At 43.9% G+C, this 18,938-nt stretch overlaps 1 protein-coding gene across 3 annotated transcripts in view; it reads right to left on the bottom strand.

Moving 5' to 3' along the window:
* The window catches only part of FAM107B (family with sequence similarity 107 member B), a 190,666-nt gene that overhangs the window by 4,892 nt on the left and 166,836 nt on the right, over positions 1 to 18,938 (bottom strand). The window contains exons 1-2 of one of the 3 annotated variants that reach the window (XM_015585668.2): positions 7,085 to 7,217; positions 5,014 to 5,197 (exon numbers count right to left, since the gene is read on the bottom strand). In XM_015585668.2, the coding sequence (XP_015441154.1) occupies positions 5,014 to 5,197; positions 7,085 to 7,112 (212 nt within the window). In that variant the 5' untranslated portion in view covers positions 7,113 to 7,217. Of the gene's footprint in view, positions 1 to 5,013; positions 5,198 to 7,025; positions 7,047 to 7,084; positions 7,218 to 18,938 lie in introns of those variants that run through there. The other 2 variants (XM_025043465.1, XM_006906973.2) reach the window with 2 other exon arrangements.

An 18,938-nucleotide genomic window follows, 5' to 3' on the forward strand; every position in this document is an offset into this window, starting at 1 on the left:
CCTATTTTTCTGGCAAAATTAACCTCAACTGTTATTAAATTCTTCAGGATTCTACAAAAGCTACTGAACAAACTTTGATACATGACACACTAAGCTGACATTCTATCGTGACATATGAATGGGTTTAACTAATGTACAGTATTCATTTTCTATTCAAAGATTTTACACAATGATAGCAGTAAGATAAAATATTTAGTAACAGAAAGCTCAGGAAATGGTGCTTACATGATAAATGTTCTTCACTTATAACAGTAGAGAAGTCATACACATTTGGTTAATATTTTATTGTAGTGGATCACTTAACTTTCTGGGCTGAACGGAAAATCACACGAGCACTGCCTGTATGATTCTGAGTCTAAAACTGGGTCAGACTGCAGAGAGCACAGACAGACGGAAATGAGCGTCCCCGAATTTCATCAAAACTACAATACTGTTCTATGCATGACAACGGTTGATTTTCTTTAATAGTTGATATGTATAATTAACGAGTACTCTCAATCTCTTTAGGACTGACAGGTGCTCAAGTCCTGATGGCTTTGTACTACTCAAGACAAACAGCTGACCCTAGGCCTCCTTGCTGTGACTATGATAGTGGGCCAAGCCAGCTTTTTAAATTAAGAAGTGCTCCCCGCAAAAAAAAAAAAAAAAAAAACTAGGTTAGGTAACATGTACATACGTGTAAAAAAGTGAAAGCACACCAAAACTCTCCCTGGTAAACAGAGCTTAGGAGCACCACTTATATTGTATCCTATGTGACCGGTGGCCCTGAAAGCTAAACGAGGTAGAGGCCCTGCCCGCTGGGACTAGGGTGTTGTCTAGACTTCTCCACACTGTCTGTGTCTTCAACAAACGCTCTTTCTCATTCTTACTATCTGCACTAGGCGGCACAGCACGAAAGCGCCGTGACCTTGCCACTCCCGCTCTGATAGGCATTCAGGTCACTTCCAATTGTTCCCTAATAAAAGTAATGTGGCAGTGAACTTCCTTATACATTCATAATTGCACTCATAAAAATGTTTGTTGGCTACATTCACAGAATTGCTGGCTAAGCCTCTGTACATTTTGTATTTGATGTGTGTACTGCCAACTGCCCTCCAAATAAGATGCAAGACTTTATATTTCTACCACCAGTGATGAAATGTACAGACGACTTCTAAAGGTACATTTCACCTTTCACATAATCCACTGAATACACCTCTGGGTGGACTGGAAGGGTCCGCATCACTCTGCCTCCACCTCCATTTCAGACGTACTTGAACCTATAAAAGTGAAACCGCCCCCTCACCTGGGAGAGCTGAGCCAGAGGCGAGGCTGGCTCAGATCCTGACAGAACATGCTCCCCTGGCACAGAGCCGAACATCTGGCCTACTTCGTTTCTTCGCGTGGAGAGTAAGGGTGCATTTGGATTTCAAGCCCTTTATCTCCAACCTTGGAATTTTCCGGTCTGGCCTATGTTGTCTACATTTTTGCCTGAACCATTTCTACCTGAGTGGATTCAAATGCAAATACATCTATCACAATTTCCCATGTTTTTCCATGTTCTACAGCAACCATTATTTATTGAGAAAATATTTGTCCAGCAAAGTAGGCCAAATGAAGATCAACTAAAAACTCAGGGAACTAGAAACCATTGACTGAAATGTACAAGCCAAAGAGCCAGTTTTAGGAATGCGTTTGAATACCTGAATATTCTATATTTGCTCTCAAAGAGTACTCTCTGTAAAGAAGTTAGAATCTCTGTAAATTATGTTAAAAACACTTTTACTTTTTAAGACCACTTAAACATTGATCTTTCGAAGTAAGAAAACAAAAAACAAGAAAAAAAACCATAAAAAAAAAAAACTTGCCTCTTGAAATCTGCCTTTTTATGCCATTGGAAATACCTATCGAAAATGAGAACCTGAAAAAGGTCTTCATATCAGTCCTAGTGGCAAACTGTGACCAGAACAAAAGGTAAAGACTTTTAACCCGAAATTTAGCTGGGTCCAAAAGATGGCAAATAGAGGAGCAAAATTACATATTTGAGAGTTCAGAATACCTATGAGTAGAGTATTTGTTCGCGTAAGCAGTGACTTCTTGCTTTTATCTTATGATCTCCAAAAAGGACCTTGAAAAACTCTTTGGACTAACTGCTCACAGGGCTTTGAGCCATATTTGCGGTCATGCAGGGAAACGGTGCAGGGCTCCGTGGAAAGTTCGTTTTGTGTGGATCTCATTTCTGTCTCCCTCTCACGTCCCTATCCTTTTCCTCATTTTTATTATGACTGTATTGGATTCATCTCTGCCTTTAAACTGCCTTTAATTCTATGTTTATTTCCATGCTTTTTACTCCAAAAAACTATTTTGAGATCTCAAGAAGAGTCCTTAGCCAGTGACCCTGATTTTTATCTTATTCACATGTCGAATTAGAGTAACCTCAAGATAACATGCACTGGGTTACCAGAAAGATCACTGAATAAAATAAAATACGGGAAATTACAGGAAAATAATTAAGACTTTCATTATGGTAAAAACCAGTAATTAAGTGTGATTACTCTTTAACCAAACATATATATTATTGTAATACTTCCTATTTGGCATTAAAATTTAGAAATAAAACCCCACTATTTCTAAAAGTATATGTTATAGAAGATAAATAAAAGAGAAGTGTTCACTCTAAAACCAGTTGTATTTCTAATAAGAAGACTTAACCAAACTAAGATTTTACCTTAAACAAACTAAAGATATGGGATGAAATACATATATTCATTAGGTTTTAGAACCTACCTTTTCTTTCTTACTTTTTAAAAAAATGTATTTCCTCATTAAAGCCAGATCAGAAACTTCCAGAGAAAAAGGGTGGAAAGAAATAGGAATTTCCAGATGAAATTACATGGGGAGTGAAAGGAGTGATAGATGGCACTGTATTCCAGGCATTTTAATAGATATTTATACATGTTATTATTTACTTTAATTTTTATAAGAAAGATATTTTTATTTCCTACTTTATATATGAAGAAACAAGTCTCAAGAAGGGGGACCTTTCCAAGAGCATAAAGCCATTTCTCTCTGACCTTGAAGCCCACACCCTTCCTGCCCCGCGGGACCTGCGGGAATGCCAGCATCCTCCTGAACTAGCTGATCTGGGCCTGGCTAAGGGCGACTGTATAAAGAAGGCATGGTCCAGAGCTAGACAGAGAGAAGGGTGGTCTATTTTCACAGAAAGTGTCTATTATAGAATATTTGGAAATATTCAATTGCGCAAACCTATATATTTTTAAGAAATATGACCTAGGCTATTAAATTTTTGCAGAATAACTTGTAGCCTATAATTCAGAAAACAGTTATCTGCCAATTTCGGTGTTACCTTGGCCTACTCCCTTGACTTGGGAGCCTTTTCATATATATAATAGAAAAAACAAAACAAAACAAAACAAAATACAGTTTCAGCTAGAATGTTTCTTAAGAGATAACTCAGTCCCATATTTCCACTTCACAGGTAAGAAAACTGAGGTCCAAGAGGCAAAGAGAATCAGAAAACCATTTAGTTTAGAAAACCATGTAGAGCTAAGTCTGTTTTGGAACATATTAAACTTTCGGTCTTTCTACCAAAATGCAGACATGGTTTCTCAGGCAGGATTGCCTCCAAATTCTGTGGCTTATTTAGGAAATTAAGGAGTCCCGTTTTACTTTGGGTGTGATGACACTAAATCCATATATTTTTTTTTTCTTTTATGTGACAAAGACCAGTAGAAACTAAGCACTTATTCAGAAAGGACCGAACATGCATTCACTTCATAAGCATTAATCCAGCAGCACACTGGTGTGTCCTGGGGCCAAGAGGGAGGGAGTCACATCCCCACAGCCTCAAGGGAGGATGTGCTTACAAAGAGTTCCTGGGACAGGAGTTACAAGTTCTGGCAGATGTATAGTCGGGAAGGAGAACTGCTCTAAAAATGCCCCCACATTCCTTATTTTTTTAAAAATCACTTTTAATTAGGCCTTCCCTCTAAAACAGGGGTCCCCAATCCCTGGGCCATGGACCAATACCGGTTCAGGGCCTGTTAGAAACTGGGCTGCACACCAAGAGGTGAGTAGTGGATGAGATTGCGAAGCTTCATCTGTATTTGCAGCCACTCCCCAGCGCTAGCATCGCCGCCCCAGCTGCACCTCAGATCATTGGGCATTAGATTCTCAGAGGAACACTGGTCCCTGGTGCCAAAAAGGCTGGAGACCGCTGCTCTAGGACATGACCCTAATGCTTAACTTGGTCTGCGCATCTTCCAGTTTGATGGGTAGCTACCAGGGCTTAGCAAAGAGTAGGTAGATGAGTGACCAAGACAGCTTCATAATTCAGATCAATGGCTGCATTCTGAAGATCTGAAAATAGTTCTAAATGAAGCTTAATAGATATAAAGACAGGAAGCTTGTGTCCTAATAAATACAGCAACTTTGTGCCCTCTGTTCTCCGTCTATTGGACCTGGTTAACATCACTTAAATAGCAGAGGATGCCAACCTAACATCTAAAATTGTTTATGACTAATAAATGGTTTACAAAGAAAATAGAAGGTCAATGTTTTGTTCCTCTCTGAAACAATAATAATACAAATGATGATAGGGATGATTTAAAACGTTACTTAAAAACTGAGAAAAATACAAGAAAAAGTGATCTTAACTATTGTGAAGTCTAGATTTTTTCCTACCACTCGACAAATACTAAAGTGGGCAATGTTTATATCTGACTCCCACATGTTACCAGATGCAAGGGGAAAATTCAGAATTTTTACAAATCTAAGAAATAATGTATTTCTCTTTGGCTTAGAACATTCCCTTCTATCCGGCCCCTTCCATCCAAATTTTAAAATGTGCCCGCTTGAGAAGGAGACAGAGAATGGGACAGGGTTGTCCTGGCTCAGGGATGCTAGAAGGAACTAGAAAGTCTCAAACATGTTCAAGACACAAACATAATTCAAATTAAACCTAGTTACCTTAGAAACCTCCGAAGGAAAACTTGGCTCAAGAAGCCGCCTTACCTTTTCTGATTCATAAGAAGTTCTCTGTGAAGATCCTGATGGTTGCGGGACGTTTTCACGGGGTTGACAAGTTTCTGGGGCCTAATTAGCTCAGGATTGTCGTCTTCTATATAGTCTGGCTCAGCCATGATGTTTCTTGGAATGAGATATGCGTCCTTAAGGTCGGGATCCTCGAACGGACTGTCTGAAACAGAAAGACGAGACTCATTAGTGGTCTGTCCTGCTAAGACGTCGCGCATAAACGCAGAGGCCAGCGTAGCTGTGCGCAGCACACACGCCAAACGCGCCGTCCCCCTTGGTCCGCTTCACCGCTTCACTGACAGCTCTTCTGAAGCTCTGCGAAAGGAACTGGGGGACCCAGGAGAGAGAAGAATGCCCACCTTCTTCCCTGCTGCCTGTGACTACCGCGAAGCGTCCCATAGCCTGGCTCTGGTCACTACCCATCACTTTGCGTTTCAGGTCACACAGGACACTTCTCACCACCACATCTAAAGACAAGCGTTAAGCCCACACACAGTGGGTGCTCTGCGAACATATGTTACATTTAATGAGATAAGAGAAAATAAACACTCATTGGGGGCTAGAGCCGGGAGGAACATGTCTGGCTGAGCGTCAGGCTGGAACCTCTGCCATGGGTTCATCTGGCAGGTATCCAACTGCCACAGACCCCAAAGCACATCTCTTGGTCCTGACCCCAAGGCTGCAACCCTGCCCCCCAAGCAAACCTGGCAAATATTTCATAATTGATGCGCCATTTGATGCTTCCCTACCCCTGTATGATGACTTTATTTTCCAAACTAAAAATCAGATGATGCAGGGCTTGACTACATGCACAGAGTACTTGACATTGGTCCTTCCCTAGAAAGTCCAGAGGGCAGGCTGACTAATTCTCTGGCCAGACGTCTGCTGGAGATCTGGTGTCAGACAGACCAGTGATCCCCATGTGAACAGACTCATGCCCAGCACTGCCCCTTCGCCCCAGCTCCGGAAGTCTAGAGAACAGCCACATCCGTCCCTCGGTGCCCCAGCAGCAGTGCAAGTGTACATTTGTCATGAAAGCGTCCTAACACGGGGTAACCACAGGATTCTGCCTATTCCTGACAGGAGCTAAAACCACCTCTTTTCCAGTTTAAAACCCTAGTCCAGCAAAGTACTTGGCACATGACAGAAGCTGAATTAAATGGTGAACCAAATCAAATCTGTACTCAACAGAACAGTGAAGAGATCTTCCATGAACAAGCTCCAAGATGGAAGACAGTTTTCATCTTTATTTCTGCCCACAAAATCAAACAGATACGTGCAAACTCGTGTGTGTTTACACACAGGGCAGGGGTGAACGAAGGCGAGAACACAGGGGTGTGCTCTCCATGGACTCTGGCGTGGTGGTGGTGGGGTCACTGGGAAATAATAAAGATGTATACAAATAACAACAAAAATAAAACAAGTGCAGTGGCCATCAGCCACAAGCAGGAGTTTTGGTTTCAAAGTCATTAATGATGTTTTTCTGAATCTCTGAACTGCCCCAAAACACTGCCAAATGCTAATACGTCCAATAGTAAATGCTGTCCCAAGTGACAGCCAACAATGAGCCAGTGCTTTAGACGCAGTATCTGCGGGCATTTGATCTGATTCTAGCAATAACCCTAAGAGCAGAAAAACTAGAATTTTCACTTTATAGTCAAAAACACAGAGGAACAAAAGTAACTCTTCTAAGCTAATACTGCCAGTAGTGTAAAGATCGAACTAAACTGAATGAAAATGAATGTCCTCTGATCTCAAAACCTATGTTCTATCTATCAAATTATGATGGTTAATATTTTGGTAAAAAAATCTTTCAAAAATTAATGTAAAAGTTAAGATAAACATCCGAAGAATAAATAAGTGAACTAAAATAAAATGGTAGCTGTGTCATTCGTTTAAATATTTTAGGTATAACTATATAATCAAGGCTGAAAATTACCAAGTGATAGTACACATGTAACATATTACACCAAACATTCCTTAAATGCTACCTGCATTGATCTTTCAAACGAGAATGCCTTCGACCTTCACCAAATGGAGAATTACAAACCTCGCATACGTTGGCTCAGCGACCCCATCACAGCTGGCTTGACTTTAATATGCTGGCCCTTGGTTGAAATCTGAAATGTACTGTACACATCTCTCTGCAGTCCCAACTGCTTTTAAGAGCCAACAGCAGTTTCATTCTAGTTAATCAGTAGACACGGAGGCCTATACGCTTCCATAAAAGGATGTATTTCTTGGCCCCGAACCACGGGTAATCTCCATGACACTAAATCAAAGCAGATCACTGCCTCCTAAGGTCAGTATTACAGCTGGGGAGGGGGCCTGTGGACTTGCGGGAAAAGAGCATTCTAGACAGAGAGAACAGCCCACTCCTGCAAAGGCCATGAGGCAGGAGTGAGCCTGATGGCTATAAGGAATAGCAAAGGAGCCAGTGTGGCTGGAGGGAAGAGAGGACACAGAAGTAACTGCTGGGTGGTGGAGTGGAAGATGGGGTGCCCAATGACGTGGGAACCTAAGGCCATTGTAAGGACTCTGGCCTTTACCGTGGGGGACAACAGGGAGCCATTCAAGGTTCTGAACAGAAAAGTAACGAGACCTGACTCGTGTTTTTAAGAGATCACTCTAGCTGAGTTTAGCATGGACTGAAGTGGGCTGGAAGGACCAGGGAGGCAGCTAGCACAGCGACACAGGTGAGAGATGGTTCAGACCGGATGGCTGCAGCACACCCGTCAGGACGTGCTTCAAAGGTAACGCCTCAGAGGTTTTCTTACCTCAGAGGAGATGAGGTGGGAAAGACACAGAGGAATCAAGGATGCCTCTAAGGTCCTGGCCTGAGCAACTAGAAGGTTAGTGCTGCCGAGATGGGGAGGCTGTGCGCAGAGCAGATGCGAGAGAAGATCAGGAGGTCCCTTAGGGGCAGGCTGAGTCTGAGATGTCTGCTGGACACCTCAGTGGGGATGGCCAGACGGCCAAGGCAGTGCTCACAGCCTGGGCAACTCTTGCCTGTGTCTTACCGCTGTGACCTCCATGGCCCCTCGCTTCGCCCGCCTTCTTCCCTCCAGCCCGCACCCTCTGCCCCTCCACTTCCACTATCCCCACAAGCAGAAGCGACGCAGATGTCCGCCCCCACTCAGTCCTTCCTGGAGGTCAGCGCCGGGGGACAGACACGCCATGGGCCCTGGGTTGAGCTTTCAGTGTGCAGAATGAAAGTCTTCAGGTCTGAGGCTAGGAACTAAGTTCCAGCTTGGTTTTGTCTTTGTTTCTGATGTCTCTTTAGATTCAGTGTCTGGGAAGCCTTTCCTCCCAGTGCCATCAGACGGGTCACAGTCTGTCGCCTTTTGGAGAGGAGCAGACACCAGAGTGGCTGGAGTTCTGTTGTAAATAAAGGCACGAACATTTCCTCCTTCTTTCTCACCAGTCTGCCCTTCTTCACAGCTGGGGTTGGGCAGGGGGGGCATGGAAGCCCCTTGGCCTGAGTCAAGTGCATGGACGTTAAGCCGCCCGTGGACTAGGCTGAAGGAATCTTTCCTTGTATGCCTCATGCTTTAGACCACACTGAGGTCCGGGAAAGGTCATTTAGTGAGGAGGGTGTGAACTGACCGAGAGTAGCCTCTGACACTCTGTGTGTGCACATGGGAGAGGTGGCGGCCAGAGAAGGATCTGGGAGCTGGTTCTGGTCACTTCTCAGGAACCATCCACCCCAGAGCGATGACCAACGTGTGGCAGTAACCACCTAAATGTAAATGACCGTCTTCTTGGCCTGTCGTCCCTCTGCCAACCATCTTCCTCGTCAGCAGCAGGCCTGGGAAACGCCACCCTGACCCTAATGGAACTCTCCGCCTCCCAGGTCCCATCCTCCGACTGATCGGAAAAGCGCACTCGCTGCCTCCCGGGTCTGCGCCCCTCCCTGCTCTCCCCATCAGCACCCCGGCAGCACCGTTCCCTCCAGCCGGGGTGCTGATCCTCTTCCCACCCACCCTGGGAGCCACAAAGCCAAGTCTCACTCACCCCTTCACATCCAGAAACACATCCCATCCTCCACGAGGCCTTCCCTAACTCCCCAGCTGCAATTAAGCTCTCTGACCTCCGAACATCGACGGCATTGTCTGCTCAGTTTCCTAGTATCACGAGTGGAGCTGCACCTTGCATTACAGCAACATGTATGTAAATCTTATCATCTCTTCTCTGCAAAGGCCACGACTGGTTTATGTTCACATTCCTCAGACCCCTTGGTCTGGGTCGATAAACAGTACTTAAACGAGGTAACGAAGCCGCACTTAACCACCAGTAGAGGGAGCCCCTGAGCTGCGCGGCGCCCCCAGCAGCAGGTAAAGCACTGAATGTGGAGATGGGGGGTGGCCGTGTCCTCACTGTAATCCAGGAGCCTGACTGGAAAGATGAACAGAAATGTCTGGAAGTAAAAGCACTCTGTACATGGTTATTATTATTACGACAAGAAACATTCTTCCAGAAATAAACATGAAGACATTCTTATCGTCACTCCCCTGGTCAAGTGACTGATTCATAAAGCAATTTTTTTTTTTAAGTATTACGTCAATGAACAAAAACAAGTGTTGACTCAGTGTAAGAGAAAGAAAACTGTCTTGAAATTTGGACAAAGCTGAAAAACCCTCCTGGCCACCAGGTCTCCCATTGGCTGAGTGTGGTTTTAAGAACTGGTTGAAACTGGCCGATACACTGTCTAATCCCTGCACGCCTGTGAGAACTCTGTCAGCCGAAGCTACTGTCAGCCCAACTATGTGCCCAACACCATCGTGTTTTACAGTTAACAGTCTGGGAAACCTGTACACAACCCTCCACCTCCCTAGTACCTGGTTCCTTCAAAAACGTTAAGAGTTCAACTACATGACCCACACGCCTTCTCACTGGTAACATTCAATGGTCCTGAGCCCCATTTGTGCTACAAACATGAAGAACCTTCTGGAAAGTGTAAAAAGGTCTATCACACCTTCAAAGTGCTGAAAGTGCTATGCAGAGTTCTGAATGGCTGGCTCCAGCTAGGCTGTAAGGGCGGAGCAAGAAAACAGACAGGCCTGATGGCCGGGGCCTATCTGAGGTGGAGGGGACCCACTGAAAGATATTAAGCAGCTGAATAATGACACAGAATTGCATTTTAGACAGATACTTAAAGTACACAATGAAAACGCCACCTGTTAGAATTCTGCTTTTAAGTTCTGCGAATCAACAAGTGATGTTAATACTAAACTCCTCTCCCAGAGATAAAGAAACCCCATCCTCATGGATGGATTTGGGGTCCTTGTTCTTTTTTTTTCCCATTTCAAAGGTTCACTCTGGGCCCAGCTCTATGCCTAGTCAGAGTGTTTTGTGTTGATTGCTTTCCGGCAGTGGATAACCATCCCTACAGAAACATTTCACAACTGGGCTAATAAACATGCACTGCATCTGGGTTGCCCATCAAATTATTTTAGCTCCATTGTTTATCAGCATATTTGCACATAAAAATGGTAAAATTTAAAACCTCATCCTATGAGATTTAAAAATCAGCTTTAGAGGTTATTCTAAGTTTCATGTTTACCTAAATATTTAAAATCTAATTGAACCTAGAAACACTAATAATCGAATTCTTTTGAAAATAAGGCTGTCTGTAAGAGATTCCAGCAATCCTCTGACAATCCATTGAGATTGCAGGCCTGGGTCAGCCCGAAGGGAAAAGAAAGGCTCTCCTCCCTGAGTCCCCAGGCATTTGCCTCAGCAACCACAGTTCCCAGGCGGGAGGATGGCCACGGCCATGAGGAGACAGGTTAAGAGAGTGAGTTAAAACAGGAATTTCTCCCAAACAGCAAAGGCTTTTCACTGACAAACTCTTGACTTGTCTGGCCCCAAGGCGATCCTAAAATTCAGTCTTGGATCAGGAGACAGTGACACCATCTGGTACTCAACGGCACTGGACAAGTGCCCCTACCCTAAACGAAGGTTTACGAAGGATGGCCCACCAGAGCAATCTGCACAAGCGCAGAAACGTGACTGTTTCGACTCTGCCCAGCCCCGCCCCACTACTGCGGGACCTCCAAACCCCAACGAATTAGCTGCAAACTTGCTGCTGTGCAAATGCCAAACTGTGACGCTCTTGGGAAAATACCAAACTCATTTTCTCATCAGTTTTCATCCCTCAAAAAATGTATTTTTACAAAAAAAAAAAAAAAGACACATAATTTTATATTTAGAACATGGGAACGGAGGAAAAAAACAGGGAGACAGAACACAAGCCAATATCAAAGATAAGCTGGCCCCAGGTGAGGTGAGACCAACCAGTAGGTGGCGATGGCTCCACAAATAACTAAGTGTCTCTTCATAATGACACCCAGGAGAAGAGCAGTGAGTGATGCCACACCCTGGGCCCCCAGCACTGTGAGTAAAAGTACACAGCAGAAGCATTACAGATACGCTGTGAAAGGAATCTGTTCTCTGTATTGTATTGTATTGTATATCCACCCTCAATGCTGTACACAGGCTTCTGCCCATCCCTTACTCCTCATGGTGACACTGGAGGTAGGGTTATTATCCACTACAGTCTACGAAGAAGGCTCAGGCAGCTTCGACAACGCAGGCTCCACATCACGCTGACTAGGTATAAATTCCCAGCTTTCTTATGTACTGTGCGCGTGTGCCTTTTGGCACGTTTCTTCACCAGTTAAAAACAAAAAAAGAATGGCATATTATCTCATTATTAAGAAGTGAGAAACACATACCAAATGCAGTGCCTTGAAAGAGTAAACCTTCAATGAATATCCCGTTACTAGTACTGTCACTGGCAACAAATAAAAATAATTAGACACAATAACACTGTTACTGATGCCCAAGGTCACACAGCTACTAAAAGACAAGCCCAGGATTTGAACTCGGGTCTGTCTAATCTCAAAGGGATGCTCTTAAGCATTCCACTCTCTGGACTGGGATAATGGGGGGGAAAAACTGGGTTTCATTTTAACAGGATGATTTTCTCTAGCTTTCCAAAAGATTGTAGAAAACAACCTATAATCATAGTTTAATAATCCCAAAGAGAACACATATTGCAGACCACATTAAAGTGAGGCTAAAAGATGGGAAGGATGCATTTTCTTTAAAACACATAAATATTTATATGCGAATGTTCACAGCAGCACTATTGATAACAGCCCCAAACTGGAAGCGGTCCAAACGTCCATTATCGGCTGGACGGGTAAGTAAACCATGGTGTGCTGACACACTGGAATACTACACAGCAGTGAGAAAGAACGGACAACAGCTGCAAGCAACAGCATGGCTGAATCTCACGAATACACCAAAGAGCACAAGAAGCCAGACAAAAAGGGTCCACGCTGGATGAATCCATGTATATAATGTTCAAAAACTGGCAAAACCAGCTTTTGGTGTTAGATGTCAAGATAATGATTATCTTGCGAGTGGGTAGTGAATAAATGGGGATAATGAGGGCTTCCGGGGTGCTGGCAATGTTCTGTGTCCTGACACAGGTTCTGGTGACATAAGTGTAGTCACTCTGAAAATTCACTCATCAGTGTATCGGCTTCTGTCCTCTGTATGTACAGTATGACTCAACAGGAGTGGTACATGTTAAATAGCTATTAAACTTACTATCTAGAGACCATCTGGCTGCTGCTACTTTATTACAATTTTATCTTGTCAGCCATTTTAAACCACATTCCATCCAAGAGAAGTAACAGGGCATAATGGAGAAGAGCACCAGGCTTAAAGACCATCTATCCTAGATCAGAATCCTGGGTATGTCACTTAACCAGTTATGTGATTTTGGACATATTACTATACCTGAGTCTTGATTTCCTCAACTGTAAATCGGAGCTGGCATGCCTACATTTGCAGAGTTGCTGTGAGCATTAAAGAAAACTTACAGAAGAAGACACTCACCATACACAGGACCTGTCCATGCGGTAGATGTTTGATAAACCGGACAGTTAAATCGTCCCAACAAATCAATTCGCTAATCTAACTCCCCATTAATTAATATCCTCTGAAACTGAAAATGGATGGCCGTGCATTACAAGTATGCTAGTTTAGACAAAGTTTAATAGATGAACCCGATCTCTGTCTCTTCTCATTCTTCCAATTTGGGCTCAGACGGGTGACACAGAGGGACAGGGAGAGGGAAAGCGGAGGGAGAGAAAGGAACTCCCCGAGAGGTAAGGCCAAAGCAGAGAGAGGAGCCTGCAGCCCGAGCCGCCAAGGTCTTGAAAATCCTGATGATTTCCCAGTCTCTGTGCTTTGGTCCTCTTACTTGTGTTCGCTGATTTCTCAATGATCTGTTGGAAATAACTATTCTGAGCACAGAGCTATTATATAAATATAAGGAATCTATAAAAACATAACATCTCCAAGTTTAGCCTGATATAAAGTTTCACTCTTCAAACGCCAAGTAAATCTTATCACTGTTCACAATTTACTTAACCTCCCATGACCCTTGTGAAATCTGAACTAAGGACCCATTGGTGGGTAACAAGTCTACCAAAAAGCCAAAATACAAAACAGGCAAGATCTTTTTGCACAATGTCTTGAATAATGTTCAATTCATGGCTGTGGAAAAAGTGTAGGCAGATAAGCAATGGGTATAGGTCAGATAAAAAGGCATTGAAATATCTTGCTTCTGCCTTTCACTCGAATGGTACCAAACACAAAGTTTATCATTTCTGTATGTTTAAAATCAAATTTATACTATTAAGAATTCATTTACACTCACCAAAAAAATTACTCAAATTCATACAAGAGACATCCAGAAAGCAAACAATGGGAGCAGGGTCTCAAGGCACACTTATACTGAAATTGGGGACCCTAGATCCCGCGAGTGCTGGACCAGAAAAAGGTGATGCTGATGGTCAATAAATGAAGTTTGGGTTGCTTTCCATGGAAACCAGCAAATCAATCCTGCAACTGAAGTCCTTCTGCCTTCCAGCTCCCCAAAAAGTCCAATGCTTTGCTAAAAAGAGGAGTTTTCGAAATTGCCCAATGATATGCTCAAAGCCAAAGTAAACATTTAAAAAAAAGGAAAAACAATTCTTGAGTAATCTGGTTTTGCTATAAAGTTGGACATTTGCGCTAACTTCTAATACATAAAGAGAAAATGTAAATGTAAACAAAAATACACTGGGAGTGTGAAGGAAAAAAGGCTGTAGGTAGAACAAAACTAATACAAATAAAAATTCACTAAGTTGCTAGGTGGGGAGAGGAAGAGAACACAGTTAAAGAGGTGAACAGAATCCTACAGCGCCCTTAGCCAACTAAGCACCCCTGTCCTGGCAGGCCGATCCTTGGTAATTTTTTCACCTGGATACCTAACCAAGTCCTAGAGCTTCAGGTAAGACAGGAATTCTGCACGTTCCCTCCCTCTGCCTCCAGGGAAGATTCTAGAATCCCTGGTAGACTATAGCAGGACCCTAAGTCTGTGAGGGTGAGTGATAGGAAGAAAGATGCCGCTCAGCCTTGGCCAACAGCAGCCCATGTCTGAAAGGAGAAAGGTCGACCAGATGTTTGGCATCACCACAGTGGGAAGGGACACACAGCACAGCTGGATGGAGGCAGCCCACAGCAGGGTGTCAGGGCCTGCTTGGCTTCTCGGCTCTGTATGGCCCCACCTGCTCAGTCCTATCGAAAGCGTACAAGCGCCGAATGGTTTCTCAACCAAACTCATGCACGTGGGCTTATTCCCAAAAAAATGGATGGGCTCAAGTACGCATCTAGAGATAATTATTTCAACCCGGAATGGCCTCCTCACCAACTACTATCTACGGGGCAGATGTTCCTGCAGATAAAAGGTCCTGTGCGCTGGCCCTCAAGGTCTGTCCACTGGGCTGTAATCTGTGAGGCAGCCAAGGACAAAAAGCCACAGCTAGATCATTAACAGAAATAGATGACGGAAAACGAATCCCGTGCAACAAACATTCACTTCCCACTCACGAAAGAGTCCACAACCAGCAGTTTTCCTCAGGGCTGCCAGGGCTCCTGGCTTCTTAGGGTACGATCTCATCAGCCTCTCCCTGGAATTCGAGACCACTGTCCATCTCCTTCTCCATTTGAAAGCCAGCCCCTTGGACAACCCTCTCCTGGTCCTTCTCCCTCTCAATCTCTCAGTGACAACAGATCTCCAGGAACAAGTCCCTCGCTCTGTGCTCTTCTGTCTTGCCTTTGGAACCCCACATGCTCTTAGCCCTTCCACCAGGTGAGCAATTTCCACCGTGTGTGTGAAGCGCACCTCCCCACGAGTCCTCCTCTGACACCCCTCGGCCGCCATCTCCCTCCCGTCCAGACAACTGAGTACAATTTTACCTGACGCTCCCTCCCTCCATGAATATACCACTTATCGTGAGTCAGTTTTACATGTGTCTCTATGTTGTCTAAAGGACGGATAGATGTGTGGTCCCTTCAGAAGGGAAGCGACCTGTGACTGACTGAAGTCCCTTCCCCACCGCTCTAAGACATGCCTCATACAAAGCCACACACACAAAGTAGAAGTAGCCACATAGGGACTAGGTGACACAAAAGAACAAGTAGAAAGCTGGGGCCACCGACTCCTAGGGCCTTTGGCTGAGCTCCAAAGAAGCCAGCAACATACCTGGCTCTACTCCCCACGGCATTCCCAGCGCCATGCTGTGCCACACTGTGGGCACTCCACAAAAGTGTATCGAAGGAAGGTGCAAGCGTGAAGGATGAGAGGATCCCAGATGAAGTAACTCATTCCATGAAGCCTTTCCTGCTTCCTCTTGAGCTTTCCCTCCTTTCCATGCCCACAGGACACTGGTAATACTTCTCTTAGGATACTTCCGTCTGCTTCCATTAAAACTGGAAGTTTTCTTACCCCTCACATTAAACTCACTCATTTCTTATCCCCAGAAACACTGTGGTGTGCTTTCCACATACTGTTCCACTAAATCTGACCAGCTGCTACTCAAGGTCAAGTATTGAGCTCAGATTTAGAGCTCAGATTTACAGAAGGGGAGGCCAACTTGTGCTTTGAACACAGTCTCTGTCCTCATTTGATCTTGAAGCTCAGAAGGAGTCAGAGGCAGTGCCTGCCACTCTGGATACAGAACAAGGAGCTAAACACCCATTTCTGTAAACCAGATTATGCTCCCTCTTGAATAGGATGGTCCAATAAAACCCTCGCTAAAAGTCCGTAACATTAATTGCTGTGTATGAGCCAGGAGTCTTTCGCCACAGAAAGGTAACTCAGATTGTTGTCTGGTACAAAATAAATACGAATACACTGGTTTGCATATATAGTCCCAGGAAGTAATTAGCACTTCATTAATATGCAGCCCATTAATCTCCACAAACCTCTAAGCAACTGAAATGCCGTCCAATTAATCGATTTCTCCAATAATTGATCACCTTAAACTCACTGGCCTTAAAATTGCCTTAGACTGATAAATTACACTTATCAAGTAACATCTGACAGATGACCATTAAGTGGTTCAGGGTTTCTCTCTCTCTTACATAAAGCTGCTTGATGAGATCTGAAGTTCAAGGATCCTCAATTGTACCAGTGAAGTGTGTTCTGTGGCCTAACAGTGTCACCCAGTGATAGAAGGCTCGGTTGGTGTACAGAGCAGGTGCTGTCTTTTCAAAGAAATATTTGTCACGTTTTTTAACTAAAAGAAGAAAACCATTTTTTTTTTCAATTGCACTAATGTGTGTAAATTCCAGAAAACATGGGACTGGCTCAAGAAAATAACTACCCTATGTCCAAGGTTACTTTGAAGTTTGGAGACCACAGGAGTGTGCCAATCTGAAGCGAGGCACAGTGAGGTTTCTGTGATGAGATTACTGCAGGTTTGATTTTAAATCAATTCAGCATCCCCAGGCTGAGCAAGAGCACCACAGTCACCCTTGCTGTCTGTGTTGCTGTCTATCATGCGACTATTTCAACTCTGAAAAGCTCAGCTCCTCAAGAATGAGGCAGGAGAAATCAGCTGCTTCTGCTGCAAGGCTGACATTCTGATTTTAAAAACCTATGAGGTGAAGTTTAATTGAACATAATGAATTATTTACTCCCTTATCTGTAAAAAGAGAAGGCTGGACCACATGGCCTTTGAGATCCCTTACTAGTTCTGACATTCTGATAATGCAGAAGAATCCGGCTTATCAGCTGTCGCCACCACAGGGGCTTAGGGCCAAGGGCTACAGAGCTCTGGACCCACAATTAGGGCCAGAAGAACCTGGGAAGGGTGCTCCTCCTACAGTCCGCATACAGCCCACCTCAGCTTCCACTCCTACTCACCTGTCCCCAGGAACCACAGACTTCTCCACATGACATCTACTCTGAATTTCCCCAGGGGCAGCCACCCTCACTCCAAGTCCCCCTAGAAAGTCTCAACTGCTCGGCCCAGGGCTACAGATGTTCACATAGACCGGAGGGTGGGCTAGACTTTATTAAACCAAAACTCCAAGTCCACGGGGCTAGATATCACATCCAAGAATCATGAAGATACCATAGCTGATAAATAAAAATGAAGCACTATTTATTCTTCCTTGTATAAAATCACCTATACCGTGTATGTGTGTGTGTGTGTGCGCGTGCACGCACGTGCATGCGTGTGTGACCATAATTAATTCACGTCTGAATCCTAAGCCTACCTTGAAAGCAAGCCACAGTGTCACTTAGTTCTTCTTGATTTATCTTTGTCTTCTCTATAAATCCACAGACAGACTTCTTGCCTTCTCCCACCAAAGCCCAAATACACAGGAGTTTTATAAAATTAATGGCAGTTTTTTCTCATTCTTTTACATTTAGAAAATCAGTGTCTACTCTCAGACTACTCCATTAAAAGATAAATTTTTGCTACTTCCTTTCTGAAGACTTTGTTGGCAGTAAACATGTACACACAAAAGGCTTAAACATGTACACACCCTTGAAGCTGGTAATTCCACTTCCAGGAATTTACTCCAAGGGGATAGAGATGTACACAAAATGTATGGATAAGAATACTTTATCTATGATCTATGATAGTGAAGAAACCATTAATTATCTAATAATGGAAAACACAGCTTTCAAATCATATTATTAGAATAAACAATGAAAGGGAAAATAGTCACAATGTATCAAATGGAAGAAAAATATCAGGTTCCAAAACAGTGTGTCCTTTATTTTCTAGTATGTGCTTTTGTGTGCACAGAAGCTAGCCGAAGTGTAGTACGAGGCCCAGCAGCATCAGCACCGCCAAAGAGCTTCTCAAATGCAAATGTTGGACCTGAGAGCTACTAAGTCAGAATCGCTGGAGGTGGGCCCAGCAATGTGTTCTCATGTTTACACAACCAACCGATGGGGTAGATACTAACATTCATCCCACTGTACAGATGGGAAAATGATGCCCAGAGAGGCTAGGTGGTAACTTGCCTAAGGCTGCGAAAGTGATGAGTGGCGGCATCACACAGCCAGCTCCAGATCTACGCTCTTAAAACCCTCTGCGCTAGTGCCTCGCTAGATTAACTCGCAGAGGATTCAGAAGTGTGCTCCGTGCTCTTCCCCTGAACTGACAGCAAGGTGCATCCCACCTATTGTTTTGCCTTCTTTGTAGTGTTTTAGCACTGCTGTTATAGTTACTGATTTTGAGGGGAGGGGTTGGGGTTGGCACTATCCCTGGTGCCACCACTGACATACTTCTTGGTGCTCCTTACTTAACACCTCTGAAGGCTATAAAAACATGTTTAGATTTATGAGCACATTAAATACCAGCTCACATTAGCAGAAACCTTAATGCCCACCAGTGACAGCATGGCGTATGATACCAACTAAATATAGAAGGCCTTAGTATTGCCAGCTAAAGTGAAACTATCATGTGACAATCTACAAACATACTCTACAAACCATGTGGCCCACCCTCATTGAAATTATGCAGCTTTTTATCAATTTC

The sequence above is a fragment of the Pteropus alecto genome, unplaced genomic scaffold (genome assembly GCF_000325575.1).
Source record: "Pteropus alecto unplaced genomic scaffold, ASM32557v1 scaffold11, whole genome shotgun sequence".
Classification (NCBI taxonomy): domain Eukaryota; kingdom Metazoa; phylum Chordata; class Mammalia; order Chiroptera; family Pteropodidae; genus Pteropus; species Pteropus alecto.